Raw genomic sequence first — 20798 nt, forward strand, 5'->3', positions numbered from 1 at the left:
AGATGGTTGTCCTTCTGGAAGGTTCTCCTCTCTCCACAGAGGACCTCTGGAGCTCTGACAGATTAACCATCAGGTTTTTTGTCACCTCCCTGACTAAGGCCCTTCTCCCCCGATCGCTCAGTTTAGATGGCCGGCCAGCTCTAGGAAGAGTCCTGGTGGTTTCGAACTTCTTCCACTTACGGATGATGGAGGCCACTGTGCTCACTGGGACCTTCAAAGCAGCAGACATTTTTCTGTAACCTTTCCCAGATTTGTGCCTCGAGACAATCCTGTCTCAGAGGTCTACAGACAATTCCTTTGACTTCATGCTTGGTTTGTGCTCTGACATGAACTGTCAACTGTGGGACCTTCTATAGACAGGTGTGTGCCTTTCCAAATCGTGTCCAGTCAACTGAATTTACCACAGGTGGACTCCAATGAAGCTGCAGAAACATCTCAAGGATGATCAGGGGAAACAAGGTGCACCTGAGCTCAATTTTGAGCTTCATGGCAAAGGCTGTGAATACTTATGTACATGTGCTTTCTCAGATTTTTTATTTTTAATAAATTTGCAAAAACCTCAAGTAAACTTTTTTCACGTTGTCATTATGGGGTGTTGTGTGTAGAATTCTGAGGAAAAAAATGAATTTAATCCATTTTGGAATAAGGCTGTGACATAAGAAAATGTGGAAAAAGTGATGAAGCGCTCTGAATACTTTCGGGATGCACTGTATTCTGTTAGCTCGAGGACCAAGAAAGAAGGACTGATAAGGTAAGACAGCCCAAGAGTGGAAGAGGGGGAACATCTGCAAGCTCAAGGCCGACCAAAAATAAGCGAAGCAGAAAAATAAAGATGAACAACAGACATTAAAAATACTGGTGGCCAGCTGCAGAAGGGAGTCAGAATGAACAGCGAGTAAGCTGTTTCGAGCGAGATCAGAATGATAACAAATGATTATATAAACTGTGATTTTTGGACTGTTTTGGGCTCAGCTCGATTTGGCCTAATTGGGTTGAGTCCGTGTTATTGTTTTATTGCAATAAATCTAAATACTCTGTTTGCCTATCCTCTGACTCCTAGAGCCTTCATTTCAGGTGAAGACCCATTGGTGTGTCTTTTGCTCCGATTTCACTTCAACACACCCTGCGCATGTACGAATGACACGAGTGTCACTTTCTGATTTCCAGAATCAGTTTCGGTTTCACTGCTGATGAGAGGCGTCTCTTACAAGACGCCATTATGAAGCAAAGTGAAGATGCGGCTACACCGTTGCCCATTTAACACTTGGGCCCGACGCCAATGCAAGACACGCTTGTACCGTTGCTTGAGTAATGGTTGGCATTCACGCTGTTGGTATTTCGACAGCCCGAGTAAACTTTGGGTCTTACACACGACATGTGGCAGGTGTAATGGATGGTATGCAGAGACTAGAATCCTGGCCGGGGATCCTTGCCCAGTTGGGATGCCAGTATAATGAAACAACTAGGGAAGACAATTTATTTGGGACATTTTCTTCATCTGAACACTAGGTGACAGTGTCCTAGGGTTGTGGTACAGCTACGGATACCCACGGGGCACATTGGGAACTGCAGTCCCATAGAATGGCCCTGTTGGGTTCTGTGGGTGCCACCAGAGGGTGTTGCAGGAATTCAATCAGGGGGAGACAAAGCTAGGAGGCTACTTGCTCCCCTGACATGCAAGATAGCAGCCACCCTGGGCAACACTATCAATATGGACACCTGTAAGGCATGCTGGGAACTGGAGTCCAATAGAGCAGCCTTGTCGGGTTCTGTGGATCCCACCAGGGGGTGCTGCAGGGATATGTGATCCCTACTCTGTAGGACTTCCATCGAGCTGTGCCCTAGCACTGGAAATACTCCCGGGTCCAAGATAAAAGAGACCACTCGACCTCATCTAGATGAGTTGGAGTTGGGTGGAGGGAGGACAAAGCTCGCCTGGGAGGTGAGGAGGAGAGAAAGAAAGAGACATCTGTATTGTCGTTTGGTTTAGGCCACTTTGGAAGGCTTGTGTCAGGTGTTACCAGCGGCCACAGCCAGCTCAAGGGAAGGACCAAGGAAGAGAGAGCACCTGCAAGGCATTGCCATCCCCAGGATTGCTAGAGGGCAACCCTCCTGGATGGCTGTGGCACCATGGACTCCCGCAGGGCACACTGGGAGTTGGAATTTGGCACCGCCCTGTTAGGTTCCGCGGGGGCCACCAGGGGGAGCTCCAGAACTCTACTTCAGGCTTTCACTATACATGGGAGTGATTAATGAGCCATCTGGAACACTCATGGGGCCTGTTTAAAAAGAGCCGCCTCACTTCACTCGGTGAGCCAGAGTCGAGTGGAAGAGTTGCCAGAGGAAAAGTGGAGGTACAGGGCCATCTTAACACATGGGCATTTTGGGCAGTTGCCCAGGGGCCCTACGAGCATAGGGTCGCCATGCTAATCTATGTATGTTGTGACTTGCTGAGAAGTTGTGTAGGTAGGGGCCACACACTGCACTGTCTTGGCCGAGGCCCTATAATGCCATTAAGACAGCCCTGGATAGATAGATAGATAGATAGATAGATAGATAGATAGATAGATAGATAGATAGATAGATAGATAGATAGATAGATAGATAGATAGATAGATAGATAGATAGATAGATAGATAGATAGATAGATAGATAGATAGATAGATACTTTATTAATCCCAATGGGAAATATGAAAGGCACTATATAATAGATAGATAGATATGAAAGGCACTATATAAAATAGATAGATAGATAGTAGGTAGGGGTCCCACAGTGCACTACTTTGCCTGGGGGCCTATAATGCTGTTAAGATGGCCCTGTGCAGGTGGAATGACAACGGGAGAAGAAACGAAGAAGGTGGGCCTGTATATTTGGTACTTGGTGTACTATTCTGTTGAGGGGAGCGATGGAGATGCGCTTCTTGTGTGGAAATAAACGTGTGCTGCGCCAAAGTCGTGTCTCTGCCCGTCTATGTAGGGGTTGGGACAGCTGGAGCGCCCCCTGGTTTCCACACAGGTCATTTGTGAGAATAAACTTTTATTCATACTGGGACTTGTGTCTGGGTTTTGGGGTTCTGCAACGCCCCCTGGTGGTCACCCCAGAAAGGCAAAACTTCAGATGACAGCTCCCCGGAGAGCTGTGTGTTTCGGTATTTTATGAACAAGAGAACCAGGCATCTCAGGCATCTTCCACCTTCACATTTTTTGAATGCACGTCGTGCTGCTGACCATCTGGCTTGACAAAGATATCGTTTATGAGATCCGTGCCGCCTGTGGTTTATGAAGAGTCCCTGCTGACAAGTTTTTTTTTTTTTCTATTTGTGCATGTATTGCTTTTTTTATCAGGCGCTTTCATTTCAGGACAGAGTTCAATAGAGCAGAGGTGCTCAGCTGCTCTTCTCCAATTGATTTTTGCTCATCTGATGTGTTCGTAAAAACACAACACAGGCATTTAAATGCATATCTAGGGATAGACTGCACAGCTTTATAAGTTATTAAATCCAGCCGTCGAGAACAAGGTCTGCATTACGGTTTGAAGCCCACTTTCGTCGTATGAATCATCTTTATACTGTCGGGTGGGCCTCACTTTTTAACGGAATCCTTTACAGAGTTGCTATCATTTATCAAGTAACTTTGTTTCGTCCGTCGACAGTCAGGAAAGAGTGCCATTAAGTGGTCTTGAAAGCAATCCCTGCTAATGCGATTGCAAGGAAAAGTTAGGGTCCATTTTCAAAACAGTCCAATTATCAAACTCCAAGCTCGGCAAGTCAATTTCAACCTGTATTCATTACTTCAAGCAGCCTCAGTTAGATTTCTGAAAGGACGTGTGTGTGTGTGTGTGTGTGTGTGTGTGGGAGGGTGGCACAGTGGTAGCACACTGCCGCCTCACGAAAAGGAGCTTGTCTGACCTCCCTGGGGTCTCCTCTGGGTGCTGCAGCTTCCTCACACAGTCCAGAAACACACAGGTTTGGAAAATTAGACCAAGTGTTTGTATTTGACTGGTCAAATTGTGTTTTGTTTTTGTGGATTTCATTGTTATTTGTATTGAGAAATTTATATTGATGTGTTCATGTCTTCTATTATTGTGCAAAATAAAGTTTATATTAATACTAAAATTAAATTCTATCTATTATATAGCGCCTTTCATATCTATCTATCTATCTATCTATCTATCTATCTATCTATCTATCTATCTATCTATCTATCTATCTATCTATCTATTATATAGTGCCTTTCATATCTATCTATCTATTATATAGCGCTTTTCATATCTTTTATATCTATCTATCTATCTATTATATAGCGCTTTCATATCTATCTATCTATCTATCTATTATATACTGTAGCACCTTTCATATCTTTGATATCTATCTATTATATAGCGCTTTTCATTTCTAGTATATAGCACCTTTCATTTATATTATATACTGCCTTTCATATCTTTGATATCTATCTATTATATAGCACCTTTCATATCTATCTATCTATCTATCTATCTATCTATCTATCTATCTATCTATCTATCTATCTATTATATAGCGCCTTTCATTTCTATTATATAGCACCTTCCATATCTTTGATATCTATCTATTATATAGCACCTTTCATATCTATCTATCTATTATATAGCACTTTTCATATCTATTATATAGCACCTTTCATTTCTATTATATATCTATCTGTCTATCTATTATATAGCACCTTTCATTTCTATTATATAGCGCCTTTCATTTCTATTATATAGCACCTTTCATATCTTTCATATCTATCTATCTTATAGCGCTTTTCATATCTATCTATCTATCTATTATATACTGTAGATATGTAGCACCTTTCATATCTTTGATATCTATTATATAGCGCTTTTCATATCTATTATACAGCGCCTTTCATATCTTTGATATCTATCTATTATATAGCACCTTTCATATCTATCTGTCTATCTATTATATAGCACCTTTCATTTCTATTATATAGCGCCTTTCATATCTTTGATATCTATCTATTATATAGCACCTTTCATATCTTTCATATTTATCTATCTATTATACAGAGGCCATTTATCTGTTCTCATCCTCTTAGATCTGAGTGCCGCATTTGACACCATTGATCATAATATTCTTAAGAATCGCCTTAGTCAATGGGTGGGCCTCTCTGGCAGTGTCTTAAATTGGTTTGAATCCTACCTGGCAGGGAGAAAATTCTTTGTTAGTTGTGGTAATTATAACTCAAAGACACATGATATTCTATATGGTGTTCCACAAGGCTCTATCCTGGGTCCACTGCTCTTCTCAATCTACATGCTTCCATTAGGTCAGATTATCTCGGGGCACAACGTGAGCTACCACAGCTATGCTGATGACACACAGCTGTATTTATCAATAGCACCTGATGACCCCAAATCTTTTGATTCGCTAACACAATGTCTAACTTGTATCTCAGAATGGATGAATAGTAACTTTCTCAAATTAAATAAAGAAAAAACCGAAATCTTAGTGATTGGCAATAATGGATACAATGAGGTTATTAGAAATAAACTGGATGCATTAGGATTAAAAGTCAAATCGGAGGTAAAAAGCTTAGGGGTAAGCGTTGATTATAATCTGAATTTTAAATCGCATATTAATCAGATCACTAGGACAGCATTTTTTCACCTAAGAAACATAGCAAAAGTTAGACCTCTTATATCATCGAAAGATGCAGAGAAATTAGTTCATGCGTTTGTTTTCAGTCGGCTAGATTACTGTAACGCACTCCTCTCAGGACCACCCAAAAAAGACATCAATCGTTTGCAACTAGTGCAGAATGCAGCTGCTAGAATCCTAACCAGGAAAAGAAAATCCGAACACATTTCTCCAGTTTTGATGTCACTACACTGGTTACCTGTGTCATTCAGAATTGACTTTAAAATTCTGCTTATGGTTTATAAAGCTTTAAATAATCTCGCCCCGGCTTATATATCGGAATGTCTGACACCTTATATTCCAAATCGTAACCTCAGATCCTCAACTGAGTGTCTCCTTAGAATTCCAAGAGCAAAACTTAAAAGAAGTGGTGAGGCGGCCTTCTGCTGTTATGCACCTAAAATCTGGAATAGCCTGCCAGTAGGAATTCGCCAGGCTAATACAGTGGAGCACTTTAACAAACTGCTAAAAACACATTACTGTAACATGGCCTTCTCATAACTTCACTGTAATTTAATCCTGATACTCTGTATATCTAATTCATTATAATAACTATTCATTCAAAATCTGTACTAACCCCTACTCTCTCTTCTGTTTCCTTTTCCGGTGTCCTGTTGGTGGTGGCGCATCTACCCAAAGCACCATGATGTTCCAACAATGATGGATGGATTAAAAGCCAGAAGTCTGTATGGCCATCAGCATCAAGTGACTCCGTGAAAAACCCGAACTACAAAGAGGACTTTTTCATTTATGTTAGGTAGAATGTCCAGAGGGGACTGGGTGGTCTCGTGGCCTGGAACCCCTACAGATTTTATTTTTTTCTCCAGCCTTCTGGAGTTTTTTTTTTGTTTTTTCTGTCCACCCTGGCCATCGGACCTTACTCCTTTCTATGTTAACTAATGTTGTCTTATTTTAATTTCTTATTTTGTCTTTTATGTTTCTTTTCTTCATTATGTAAAGCACTTTGAGCTACTTTTTGTATGAAAATGTGCTATAGAAATAAATGCTGTTGTTGTTGTTGTATTATATAGCACTTTTCATATCTATTACATTGTGCTTTTCCTATCTATCTATTATATAGCACCTTTCATATCTATCTATTATATAGCACTTTCATATCTATTATATAGTGCCTTTCATATCTATCTATCTATCTATCTATCTATCTATCTATCTATCTATCTATCTATCTATCTATCTATCTATCAATCTATCTATCTATCTATCTAATCCTGGCTACAATACTAAAATGAAATTTTATCTATCTATTTACAGTATCTGTCTAGTCCATGGAGGACACAAAGCCCCCTGTCTATGCAGATTACCACCAAGCTCCTCAACTTGGAATTTAGCATTGAGGGTTTTTATCCACCAAGTTGTTCCACAGTATTTCACCAGAGACGCTCCTGCAGCTCCTTCATCTCTAAGACAACAAGCCTTCATAACGTCTCACTCTGACTGCTTTCTTATGTTTATCCAAGTCAGTTGTTTGCTGCTTCTTCTTCTTCTTTTTTGCAATTCTTGTGTGTGTTTGAGGAGGTTAGACTGGGCTGATGGTTTACCTTCCCACAGGACCCTAAGCACAAAACAAACTGAACGCCGGTGTTGCTTTGGGTCAGCCCTGTGAATGTTCTCGAGTGTCTCATCCAAAGCCCGGACCTGAACCTCATTGAACATCTCTGGACTTGTAAATCCATCCAACCTGACAGACCTTGAGAGGATTTGCAGAGCAGAATGGTGGAAATCCTCAAATGCAGGTGTGTTATGTTAGACCCAAGCAGAGTCCAGGTTGGTATGCCTGCCAAAGGGGCTTCAATTAAATATTGAGGAAAGAGTCAGAAAACCTGGTGAGAGTTCATTTTCTTAACACTTTTGCAAAAATTCCTAAAATCCTGTTTTTGTTTTGTAATGTTGAGGTGCTGCTTGAACAGGAAAAAATGTATTTGAGATGATTTTAGCACAAGGCTGCTAAAATGTGAACAAAGTGGAGGGGTCTGAAGATTTTATGAAAGCGCTGCACCAATTTAGGTGTCTGTCTGTGAGTGTTTGAAGAGGGACTGTGGATTGCAGAATGGGGCAGGGAGTTGGCTGCCATGGGTGAACTCCTAAGCGCGGAGTGCCTGTCTCATTCTGTTCCATGTGTGTCAGTTTCTTTTGGTAGCGTATCCTAAGGAGTGTAACTGTGTTATGAGTGTGATTACTCTGAATCTCTTACAAGGACAGAGATAAAGGGAAAACTGGAAGGGGTTACATCTGAAGTGTCACACACCGCATTCGTCTGTTGTTGTGAACTCAAGCAGAGTCCCAAAACATCTCAAAAATACCCACTAGAGGGGGAAAACCTGTCAAATCCCAGCCAGTAACAAAAGGGCAAATGTGGAATCTTTCTAAATAAAAAGACGTACTGTCACACGTGTGCACATGGGAGGCAGCTAAAAGACGGTAATTCACGATCTGACCAGGGGGTGGCAGAGTGCATTAATCCTTTTCTCTTATCTCCCCATAGACCAAATGTGGTAAACTTCGCCACAGAAGACATCACTTCCGGTTCCACCTTTCAAGAAGTGGCAATCTGATGACCTCATTTCCAGTTCCGCTCCCAAGATCCCTCCTCTTTCTGCCATTCCACTAGACATCCACCATGTTTACCAACCTAAGCAGTTCTGTTTCGGACTCTTGTCTGTAAAGACCAATTTCTCAACCTCTCTTCAAATTTTGCAGCCACTTTTTCAAGTGTAGGGGAGGCTGCCCCAATCCCTCTTTGTGTGTCACGACTTGATTTTCACAAGAAGTGCCCTGATAAACAGTAGCCGCATTTCCATTAACCTCCTTAATGCTCATTTTGGAACTGCTCAACAAAAAAAACGATAATGAAAACACATGAATTTCGAAAAAAAACTCAATAATCACCAAAAAAGTTTATACACTCATTTGAGTTGGTTCTTTGGCAATGGAAATGGAAAAACATTTGTCACATTTAGGTCACATGACATGACATAAATTTTTCAAACTAGGGGGCTCTGCCCCTGCTTGCTTCGCTCGCCCACCCCCGGGTTTGTTTTACCGGATATACTATTTAAAGAGATTGTTATTTTCATGGAAATTGTTACATATGCATTATTTTCACTTTTACTTTAAAATGTTTGTAAAAGCAATACTTGTCCTTTATTTCCGACTGTGGGCGTAGTTAAATCTCTTTCTGGCGGGAAGTATAACGCCACTCACGTTGTGAAGGGGGGGGGGCGGCTGAACGCACACTAAGGAGATGGCGTCGGATCATCTGCTGGCATGCTGTTGCTGGCGAGCTGTGTGATCTGCTTGTCTCACTGCGCATCGATCATTTTAAGTCCTGTACAGCAGCTGTCCTTTTGCCACTTCGCGTCCCTGCCACTTGCGTTGTGAAGTGGGGGTTTGCTGAAGGGACGCTAAGGAGATCTGCTCGGATCATCTGCTGGCTTGCTGCTGCTGCTGCTGGCGAGCTGTGTGTTCTGCTTGTCATTGCTGGGAGCACATGAAGTGTGTCTGCCAAAAGCATTCCAACAACTGCTAGGTTAGGTGTCCGTGGACTTGTTTTAAATGTTGTCTCACTGCCGTGTCTCTTGCGGGACGTGAAACTGTCTCGTCTCCCTAGTCTCCCTCCTAAGATTTGTTTTTTTTTTTTTATAATAGAGAGATATCTGTGCAAAGCATCATGAGCACAACCGGGTGACCCCACGCAAATGTCCCTGGTCATTAATCTGCTGCAGAACAATTGATCTCCGACCTTACCAGTTAATGTAGTCCCGATACCTGTCACTGGTGCCCCAAATATGTGATCCATCGATTGCACCGCAACACCTCAGGTATTTTGTGTGCCTCGTAATTAATTACACTGTGAAAAATGCTGTGCCTCTTCCACATCGGGTAGAGCGGCCTGACACACTCCATATACACACCTGTGAACGGACGTTTTGCTCACACCAGAAGTCTCGGCAGCATCCCTGCACTCTTCAGGAGTATTCAGTTTATAAAGCGTGATGGCCATACGCTTCTCGGCCGGGACACAAGAAGGCCTTTAAGACCTGACACCATTCTGGGGGGGGGGGGGGGGGGGAACGTGGAAATGCTGCAGAGCTACAAGGACCTGGGGGCTCACATGAACGACAAACTGGAGTGGTCTGACGGCACAACGGCGCCTCCGAAGGAGACTCTTAATAACTACAGACCCATTTCAAATTGACCATTTCTCTCTAAAATACCAGAAAAAGTAGTCGCCAGTCAGCTTCAGACACACCTTACGCATTACAATTTATCTGAGAAATTCCAGTCTGGTTTCTGCACTGGTCATAGTACAGAAACGGCACTAACGCGGGTTGTAAACGACATTCTGATGTCCTCTGATGAAGGAAACTCCACTGCAATTATGTTGTTAGACTTAAGCACAGCATTTGACACCATCGACCATTCGATTTTACTGCACAGGCTAGAAAATGACGTTGGGCTCACAGGCACTGTGCTCACTTGGTTTAGTTCTTATTTATCAAATCGTTTCCAATAAGTACAGAAATGTGCTGACAGGACTCCATCATTATACACAGAAGTTCAATATGGTGTCCCGCAGCATTCAGTACTGGGACCTTTACTGTTTTCACTTTACTGGACTCCACTGGGATCTCTCATTAGAAAACATCATGTTCATGTTCACTCGAATGCAGATGACACCCAGTTCTACCTTTCTTTTCGAGCAAATGAAGTTTCTCCAATGTTGTGTTTAATTACGGTATATACTTGCGGATAAGTCCTCCTGTGAATAAGTCAGGACTTGATATTACTGTATAATTTCTAGTATTTTATAATGTCGGTCGTGTAAGTCGAATGCGGAAAACTCACACTATTGGTCTAAAAGATTACGATCTGCTAATGCCCACCTGAGTGAGGAGCCACGGGGCACACAGCCTTCTTTTTCTATGTTGGGTGCGGCAATGTGCTGTATCAGCGTGTGCTCCTAACCTCTCTCTGTCTCTCTCTATTGTGCCTACGTGACCACACGGTGATACCCAAACTATTCCAAAGCAACGTTTGCACTGCTTTGTGTTTTTTGTATCTCACACCCTCATACACCTTTATGATAAGAGTATCCCTTATCTACGATGGAGCGTTCGATCAGAAGAAAATATGAAGCTGATTTTAAATTAAAAGTTGTTGAAGTGGAGAAAGAAATTGGTAACTGCGCTGCTGCAACAAAATCTGATGCGTCCGAGAAACTGATGAGAGATTGGAGGAGACAAGAAGATGTAAAAAAAATGTAAATGTAAGTGTCGCATTTTTGAACACGCGTCTAAGTCGGGGTCTGATTTTATGATCGATTTTTCAGGTTTCAAGACCTGACTTATACGCGAATATATACAGTAATTGTGTTAGTAAATTAAATTAGTGGATGGATGAGAACTATTTGTCTTTAAACACCAATAAAAGAGATGTTAATTATTGGAGGGAGGGACGCTGATTGCAATAATATTTAGTCAACAATTAACTCAGTTGGAATCCCCATTAATTTTACTGAATCAGCCCACAATCTCAGAGTTATCTTTGACTCTAGCATGTCGTATAAAGCGCATGTTTCTTCCATCTTAAAATGTTTCTAAATAAACAGTATTCTGAGAAATTTAATCCTGCATTTATCTCTAGTAGGATTGACTACTGCAATGCGGTGTTCACTGGATGTTCAAACTGTTCTTTATACAGCCTCCAGTTAATCCAAAATGCTGCTGCAAGAATAATTACAAGAACAAGAAAGTACGAACACATCACTCCAGTTCTTAAATCCTTACACTGGTTCCCGTTTAAGTTTAGGGCAGATTTCAAAATCCTCCTTTTAATATATAAAGCATTAAATGGCCAAGGTCCGGCTTACTTGTCTGAACTTATCATGACTTACAAACCTGAGCACACATTAAGATCTCAAGATGCCGGTCTGCTTATGATCTCAAGGATTAATAAAATAGCAGTGGGAGGTTGAGCTTTTAGTTACAGGACCACCTAAACTGTGGAGTGGTCTGGCTGCTACTATAAGAGATGCCCCTTCAGTCTCAGCTTTCAAATCCTCACGACTTCAGTTTAGCACACCCTGCCTAGAGCTGCTGATTAACTGTACAGACTGAATCTCTGTTGTTAGTCATTAGCACTAAAACAGAAGTAACATGATAGTTATAATTGGATACTAACCCTCACCTATTCTGTTTATCGGTACTCAAATGTGACACTTGGTGCCACGGCCCACCTGTCAAGTTGTTTTGCCTACATAAGGTAAAGTCATCTCTGGTGGAGGATCACAGGAATCATCAGGTAGACTGGTCCTGTCATCTGATTGGCTGGCCCAGGACTGACTCATCTGTGGAATGCCCAATAGGGGGAGGCAGCTTGATGGCCGAGGTCTCCACGACTCTAAACAAACCCAAATCCTATTATGGGATATCATGTACAGTGGAACCTCACAAACGTCTCGGAACACGTACAAATTGGGTTACGACCAAAAAGTTCGCCAAACTTTTGCATCTGTTCACCACCACACACTCGGTATACGAACAAGCCAGTTTCCCTTTCGGTTTTGTGCACGCCGATGATTTCTGCACGTGCTCAGTTTCTACCTGTGCATTTCCTGTGCAGCGAGCGAGCGAGCGAGAGAGAGAGAGAGAGCGTGAGTGAGCGTATATATATTTACATACAGTTCGTACGGTCCGGAACTGATTAATTGTATTTACATACAGTCCTATGGGGGAAATTACTTCGGGTCATGACCAAATCGGGTTGCGACCAGAGTTGTGGAACAAATTACGGTCGTGACCCGAGGTTCCACTGTACTGTTAAATTCCACTCTGTACTTGTAATATTTCTATTCCACTATTACATTGTGTCTGACTGACTGATGACTATTACATTGTATGAAGTATTACTTGTGTTCTGTTCTGTGTGTTGTATTGTATTGATCCCCTTCTTTTTGACATCCACTGCACACCTTGTCTTCTTAGAGAGTCAAGGCTGGGGGGCTGTCAAGAGGCAGGGCCTGTTAAAGCCCATTGCGGCACTTCTTGTGTGATTTGGGGTTACACAAAAATAAATTGTATAGTATTGTATTGTACTCAGAGCTTCTGATGTGTGCAGCAAGCTGCTGGAAATGTTCTACCAGTCCATAGTAGGCAGTCTGATGTTCTACGCTGAGGTCTTCTGGGGAAGCCACCAGAGATCAAAAGGAGCACAGCGCCATCACAGAGAGAACCCCGGGCACACTGTTGGATGGTGGCAAAATTGGATGCCATCATGAAAAGTCCCAGGCATTCTCTCTTGGAGCACATCTAGCCACAGGCTCACTCCACCATACTGTGCTAAGAAGCAGCTCTGGGGGTCCTTTCTGCCCACTGCTATTAGGCAGTTCAGTGCTTCCTCCCTACATACCCATTAAGTTCGTTTTGAACTTTCTGCACAATATACATTTACTGATTGATTGGTTGGCTATATTGTCTGTCCTGTGAGTCTGTATTCTTGTTTTTTTATGTTTCTGCTGATCTATGCATCTGAATTTTCCCTTTGGGATTAATAAAGTTTATCTAATTGAACGTCTCTGGGACTCGGACCGGAGCGGCTGAAGAGAAAATGTCAAGCAGGAACGAGGAGAACGTGCAAAATCCAAATCCTATTAAATAAGGACATGGGAGTTGAAAACAGGATGAATGTGACCTGTGAGGCAGCGTTAATAATCAGAGTGCCTGTCATGCCATGCCATGGGCATCTGCAACATCTGAACCGCAGGAACTGAGGCAGATTGGCACAACTTGGTTGCATGCTCCATCAAATTTGCAGATCCTTGCTTTTCCAAAATCCACTGACCTTGCAGTAAAGAGTCGGATATGATTGTTAATTTGAAAAGCCCATCATTCTCAGATCTTAACTGACAGATGAAATCATTACTTTATCTGACATTACCTGTAGCTTTTCTAATTAATGAAAAGAATCATCAATAATGTAAACCTCCTGGACCCTGGCCGGCTGCCTACATGCTAAATAGCTGGCGCTAACAGAATAATCAATCGCTGAAAATAGTCCTGTGCCCGCGCCAACAAGCAAACATTCCGAAAGACGACTTGGTATATTTTAATGGACACTTAAAGTTGTGAAACGAGCGATGCATTTTTAAATTAGTGCTATTAATGAAGTTGGAGTGTACGAGAATTTAAGGGTTAAGGGGGCTGGTATGTGCTGGATGCTTTCAATGACTTTTCTCTATTATTTTAATTCAAGTCAAATCAAATTTTATTTGTCACATTCAGTTATATTCTCTGTGCAATATGTAGTGGAATAATTAAATTAAGACATTATGTAGAAATTTAGCACATTAACTGTTGGACCTTGTATTACCAGTATAGGTCTATGCATACATGATAAACTAGCCAAATCTAAGTCATCGACATTGACCTCAGCATTAACATTCTCTGGGCACCATTTATTGGAATTAGATTTTTGTAATTCATTTAGCAATTACGGTGGCACAGTGGGTAGCGCTGCTGCCTCGCAGTTGGGAGACCTGGGGACCCGGGTTTGCTTCTCGGGTCCTCCCTGCGTGGAGTTTGCATGTTCTCCCCGTGTCTGCGTGGGTTTCCTCCGGGCGCTCCGGTTTCCTCCCACAGTCCGAAGACATGCAGGTTAGGTGGATTGGCGATTCTAAATTGGCCCTAGTGTGTGCTTGGTGTGTGGGTGTGTTTGTGTGTGTCCTGCGGTGGGTTGGCACCCTGCCCAGGATTGGTTCCCTGCCTTGTGCCCTGTGTTGGCTGGGATTGGCTCCAGCAGACCCACGTGACCCTGTGTTCGGATTCAGCGGGTTGGATAATGGATGGATGGATGTAGCAATTAAATGCATTGCACTTTTCATTCCAACAGATGGCGCATCGCAAACATTTGCAGCAAGAAAATGCATTTATTACCAGTTTACGTCTATGCATATAAGGTAAACTAGCTAAACTAGGGTTGAAATCTAAGGATTCAATGCAGACCTCAGCTTTACACAGTGCACCATTTGTTGGAATGTATGTTGTAATGCAAGTAGCAATAAAACGCATTGCACTTTTCATTCCAACAGATGGCGCATCGCAAACATTTGCAGCAAGAAAATGCATTTATTACCAGTTTATGTCTATGCATATATGGTACACTAGATAAACTAGGGTTGAAATCTAAGGATTCAATGTAGACCTCAGCTTTACACAGTGCACCATTTGTTGGAATGTATGTTGTAATGCAAGTAGCAATAAAACGCATTGCATTTTTCATTTCAACAGATGGCACATCACAAACACTTGCAGAAATAAAATGTATGGCAGTAATAAAACGGGGAGGGGCACAAACGGTGGATGGACAGACATCTTATTGCTTTACATGTTGTGGTTGTGCAAAATATGACAACCAACCCCAAGAAATGTTGGGGTGCCATTGTGAATGCAATTAAAATTTAAGTCAATGCCTTGGAACTAGGCAGCTAAGTATCTCAGTACATATTGGGTACCAGTCCTTTGAAAATGTATTGAATTTACTATATAGTGCCTTTTCTATCTATCTATCTATCTATCTATCTATCTATCTATCTATCTATCTATCTATCTATCTATCTATCTATCTATCTATCTATCTATCTATCTATCTATCTATCTATCTATCTATCTATCTATCTATCGTCACACACGCGTGATTAGGGAGCTGCTTTGGTGCACTAGATGGGCAACAATGAGATGACCCCCCAAAATAGGAATGAATGGTTTAACAGGTGAAGGGATGCCACTGACATTTTTCCCTCCTCATCTGTTTTGTCGCTCGTTTTGCATTTGTCTACGGTGATGTTGTGAGGAACCTCATCAGATCTGGTCGATGTTAAGAGTGGTGTTCCACAGGGGTCAGTGCTGGGGCCGCTGCTATTTTTAATAAATATAAATGATTTAGATAGGAATATAAGGAACAAGCTAGTGAAGTATGCAGATGATACCAAGATAGGTGGATTAGCAGATAATTTGGAATTCGTTATATCATCACAGAAGGACTTGGATAGCAGACAGGCTTGGGCAGATTTCTGACAGACGAAATTTAATGTCAGTAAATGTAAAGAATTACACATAGGAAGTAAAAATGTTAGGTTTGAATACACAACGGGCAGTCGGAAAATCGAGAGTCCACCTAATGAGAAGGATTTAGGAGTCATAGTGGACTCTAAGCTATCAACTTCCTGACAGTGTTCAGAAGCCATGAAGAAGGCTCACAGAATGTCAGGTTATATAGCGCCTTGAAGTGTGGAGTACAAGTCACAGGAGGTTCTGCTCAAGCTTTATAACACACTGGTTAGGTCTCATCTGGAGTCCTGGGTGCAGTTTTGGTCTCCAGGCTATAAAAAGGACATAGCAGCATTGGAGAAAGGTCCAGAGAAGAGCGACAAGGCTGATTCAGGGCTACAGGGGTTGAGTTATGAGGAAAGATTAAAAGAGCTGAGCCTTTACAGTTTAAGTAAAAGAAGATTAAGAGGTGACCTGATTGAAGTGTTTAAAATTATGAAGAGAATTAGTCCAGTGGATCGAGACGGTGACTTTAAAATGAGTTTATCGAGAACACGGGGACACAGCTGGAAACTTGTTAAGGGGAATTTCGCACAAACATTAGGAAGTTTTTCTTTACACAAGGAACGATAGACACTTGGAATAAGTGACAAAGTAGTGTGGTAGACAATGAGACTTTAGGGACTTTCAAAACTCGACTTGATGTTTTTTTGGAAGAAATAAGTGGATAGGACTGGCGAGCTTTGTTGGGCTAAATGGCCTGTTCTCGTCCAGAGTGTACTGATGTTCTAATGTTCGTGTAACTACTGGTAGCATGAGGCCATACCTGGACCCTACAGAGCTGGCAAAGGTAGTCCAACTTCTCCATCAATATGATCCTCCCATTGCCAGAAGGTTTGCTGTGTCTCCCAGCACAGTCTCAAGGGCATGGAGGAGATTCCAGGAGACAGACAGACAGTTCCTCTAGGAGAGCTGGACAGGGCCCCTCGTAGAAGGTCCTTAACCCATCAGCAGGACCCACCACTATCTGCTTCTTTGGGCAAAGAGGAACAGGATGAGCACTGGCAGAGCCTACAAAATGACCTCCAGTAGGCAGGCAGGCCACTGGTGTAAATGTCTCTGAACAATCAGAAACAGACTTCATGAGAGTGCCTGACAATGTCCTCTAGTGGGCACCATGGAGCTCGATTGGCATTTGCCATAGAATACCAGAATTGGCAGGTCCCCCACTGGTGTTTTCACAGATGAGAGCAGTTTCACCCTGAGCACATGTGACAAACGTGAAAGGGTCTTGAGAAGCCGTGGAGAACGTTATGCTGCCTGTCACATCGTTGAGCATGAGCGGTCTGGTGGAGGGTCAGTGATGGTCTGGGGAGGCATATCCATGAAGGGATGCATAGCCCTCTACAGGCCAGACAACGACACCTTGACTGCCATTAGGTATCGGGATGAAATCCTTGGACCCACCGTCAGACCCTATGCTGGTTCCTCCTGGTGCACAACAATGCCGGCCTCATGTGGCAAGAGGATGAAGGCATTGACACCATTGACTGCCCCCCACTGCTCACTCGCCTGACCTCAATCCAACAAAACACCTCTGGGTGGGACATTATGTTTGGGTCCATCTGATGCCTCAGTCTGTCCAGGAGCTCAGTGATGCCCTTGTCCAGATCTGGGAGAAGATCCCCGAGGACACCATCTGTCGTCTCATTAGGACGTTGTCAGGCATTCATACAAACTACTGAGTACCATTTGGAGTTGCTGCAATGACATTTTGGCCAAATGGACTCACCTGCCTGATCATTTCTGCCTTTGATTTTCAGGGTGTCTCTCTGTTGGTTGATCGTTTTCATTTCCATCCTTTCATTCCTCACACATCACCATATCAGTCCATAGCAGTAGAGAGAGTCAGCAGGATTTGTTTTCCCGTTGAGATCTGGCAGGTTTTCAAAGTGTGCCTTTTAATTTTTTTTGAGCGGTTTATAAAGATCTCCAGATAGAACAGCAAGTCCTGGATTGTGTCAGTAGTAACTGGTCCACTGAAGTCCAATTAAAAAGCATCATCTTCTCAAAGAGGACTTCTGGTTCAGTCCCAGAAACAAATCAACTGTGATGCCAGCAACGTGACAACCTCAGTGTGGAATGAAAAGGATCAACAAAGAAGACAGACCAATCCAATCGGGAGTCATGCTGGAGCTCAACCACTTTGAGATGGCAGTGCCCTTCGCTGTCTCCCACCCTACGGCACCCACCCGTGCTTAATGACGTGTAATTCTGCTTACCTGACCGAGTGTGCATTCCATGGCACCGAGGAAGTCGGCATCTTTTAAGCCGTTGTGGTTGCTGCTGATGTCATGAACTTCGTACCGTAGCCTCTGCACTTCTTCAAAGTAAAAATCCACAGTGAACACCTTGGAGAACACCGGGTTTATGGAACTCCGAATGATTTCTGTTCTGTCAACCTGTTGAAGACATCAAAGTTGGCACACGTTATAGAGGAAGGGTAGTCAGGTAACCAATTAAAAGCCCACCTGTAAACGTCTTTTACAAACATTCTAAGCAATCAGTCCGTTTATAGTGCCAACTATAATAGCGAGGATAATGTAAATAATAAGGTGGAAAGATTTAATAATAAAGTGAGAGCTGCTGCTGACATAGTTGCACCTGAAAAGACAGTTAAAAAATCTTCTAGCATTGTTATACCATGGAAGGCCCAAAGAGTGTCTGATTTAAAGAGAACATGCCGTAGAGCTGAGCGTAAATGGAGGAAAACTAAACTAACTATCCACTATGAAATATTGAAGGTTAAATTAACAGAATACAATAACACAGTCCGTCTTGAGAGGCGCTGCTATTTCTCTAAGATTATAAATAACAATGCTAGTAATCTCAGAGTCTTATTCTCAACAATTGATTGTCTGTTAAACCAGGTAACTCAAAGGAATGCCTCCTAAGTACTTCCAGTAAAACCTGTGAGGCTATCGCTGTATTTTTCAATCAAAAAATTACTGATATTAGAAATAACATAGTATATCTCCCCAACACTAAGGATCCTCCTAAACCCCAGTATTCCGTTATAAACAAATTAAACTCTTTCACCAGGATAGATTTACCTGATTTACAAAAAATAATTTCTCAACTGAAACCCTCCACCTGTGCCCTTGACCCAATACCAACAAATTTTTTCAAAGAAGTATCGGACGTACTAATTGATAATGTTCTTGACATAGTAAATTCGTCATTAGATATGGGGGTCTTCCCAGACTGTCTTAAGACTGCTGTAGTTAAACCCCTACTTAAGAAAAATAATCTCGACCCCTCTGCTCTTGAAAATTTTAGACCCATCTCTAACCTGCCTTTCTTAAGTAAAATTCTAGAGAAGGCAGTCATTATGCAGTTAAATGACCACCTCAATAAACCTGCTATTCTTGATAAATTTCTGTCAGGTTTTAGAACAAATCACAGCACAGAAACTGCACTCGTTAAAGTAGTCAATGACTTGTGGGTAAATGCAGACAGAGGCCATTTATCTGTTCTCATCCTCTTAGATCTGAGTGCCGCATTTGACACCATTGATCACAATATTCTTAGAAATCGCCTTAGTCAATGGGTGGGCCTCTCTGGCAGCGTCTTAAATTGGTTTGAATCCTACCTGGCAGGGAGAAAATTCTTTGTTAGTTGTGGTAATTACAACTCAAAGACACATGATATCCTATATGGTGTTCCACAAGGCTCTATCCTGGGTCTGCTGCTCTTCTCAATCTACATGTTTACGTTAGGTCAGATTATCTCAGGGCACAACATGAGCTACCACAGCTATGCTGTATTTATCAATAGCACCTGATGACCCCGATTCTCTTGATTCACTAACACAATGTCTACCTTGTATCTCAGAATGGATGAATAGTAACTTTCTCAAGTTAAATAAAGAGAAAACTGAAATCTTAGTGATTGGCAATAATGGATACAATGAGGCTATTAGAAATAAACTGGATACATTAGGATTAAAAGTCAAAACGGAGGTAAAAAGCTTAGGGGTAACTGTTGACTGTAATCTGAATTTTAAATCGCATATTAATCAGATCACAAGGACAGCATTTTTTCACTTAAGAAACATAGCAAAAGTTAGACCTCTTATATCATTGAAAGATGCTGAGAAATTAGTTCACGCGTTTGTTTTCAGTCGACTAGATTACTGTAACGCACTCCTCTCAGGACTATCCAAAAAAGACATAAATCATTCGCAACGAGTGCAGAACGCAGCTGCTAGAATCCTTACCAGGAAAATAAAATGCGAGCACATCTCTCCAATTTTGATGTCACTACACTGGTTACCTGTGTCATTCAGGGTTGACTTTAAAATTCTGCTTATGGTTTATAAAGCTTTAAATAATCTCGCCCCATCTTATATATCGGAATGTCTGACATCTTATATTCCAAATCATAACCTCAGATCCTCAATTGAGTGTCTCCTTAGAATTCCAAGAGCAAAACTTAAAAGAAGTGGTGAGGCGGGAGGCCTTCTGCTGTTATGCACCTCAAATCTGGAATAGCCTGCCAATAGGAATTCGCCAGGCTGATACAGTGGAGCACTTTAAAAAACTACTGAAAACACATTACTGTAACATGGCCTTCTCATAACTTCACTGTAATTTAAATCCTGATACTCTGTATATCCAATTCATTATAATAACTATTCATGGTGGCTCTCAAATCTGTATTAACCCCTACTCTCTCTTCTGTTTCCTTTTCCGGCGTCCTTTTGGTAGTGGCGACCTGCACCACCACCATCTACTCTAAGCACCGTGATGTTCCAACAGTGATGGATGGATTAAAAGCCAGAAGTCTGTATGTCCATCACCATCAAGTGACTCCGTGAGAACCCTAAATACAAAGAGGACTATTTCATTTATGTTAGGTAGAATGCCCAGGGGCGACTGGGCGGTCTCGTGGCCTGGAACCCCTACAGATTTTATTTTTTTCTCCAGCTTTCTGGAGTTTTTTTTTTGGTTTTTTCTGTCCACCCTGGCCATCGGACCTTACTCCT

The 20798-nt window shown here is 42.1% G+C and overlaps 1 protein-coding gene across 1 annotated transcript in view; it reads right to left on the reverse strand.

Annotated features, from left to right (window-relative positions):
• Positions 1-20798, reverse strand: part of LOC114663947 (copine-4) — a 391714-nt gene that overhangs the window by 268516 nt on the left and 102400 nt on the right. The window contains exon 2 of the mRNA XM_028817904.2: positions 18034-18213. Within this exon, the coding sequence (XP_028673737.1) occupies positions 18034-18213 (180 nt within the window). The remainder of the gene's footprint in view (positions 1-18033; positions 18214-20798) is intronic.

Source organism: Erpetoichthys calabaricus, chromosome 13 (genome assembly GCF_900747795.2).
Source record: "Erpetoichthys calabaricus chromosome 13, fErpCal1.3, whole genome shotgun sequence".
Classification (NCBI taxonomy): Eukaryota; Metazoa; Chordata; class Cladistia; order Polypteriformes; family Polypteridae; genus Erpetoichthys; species Erpetoichthys calabaricus.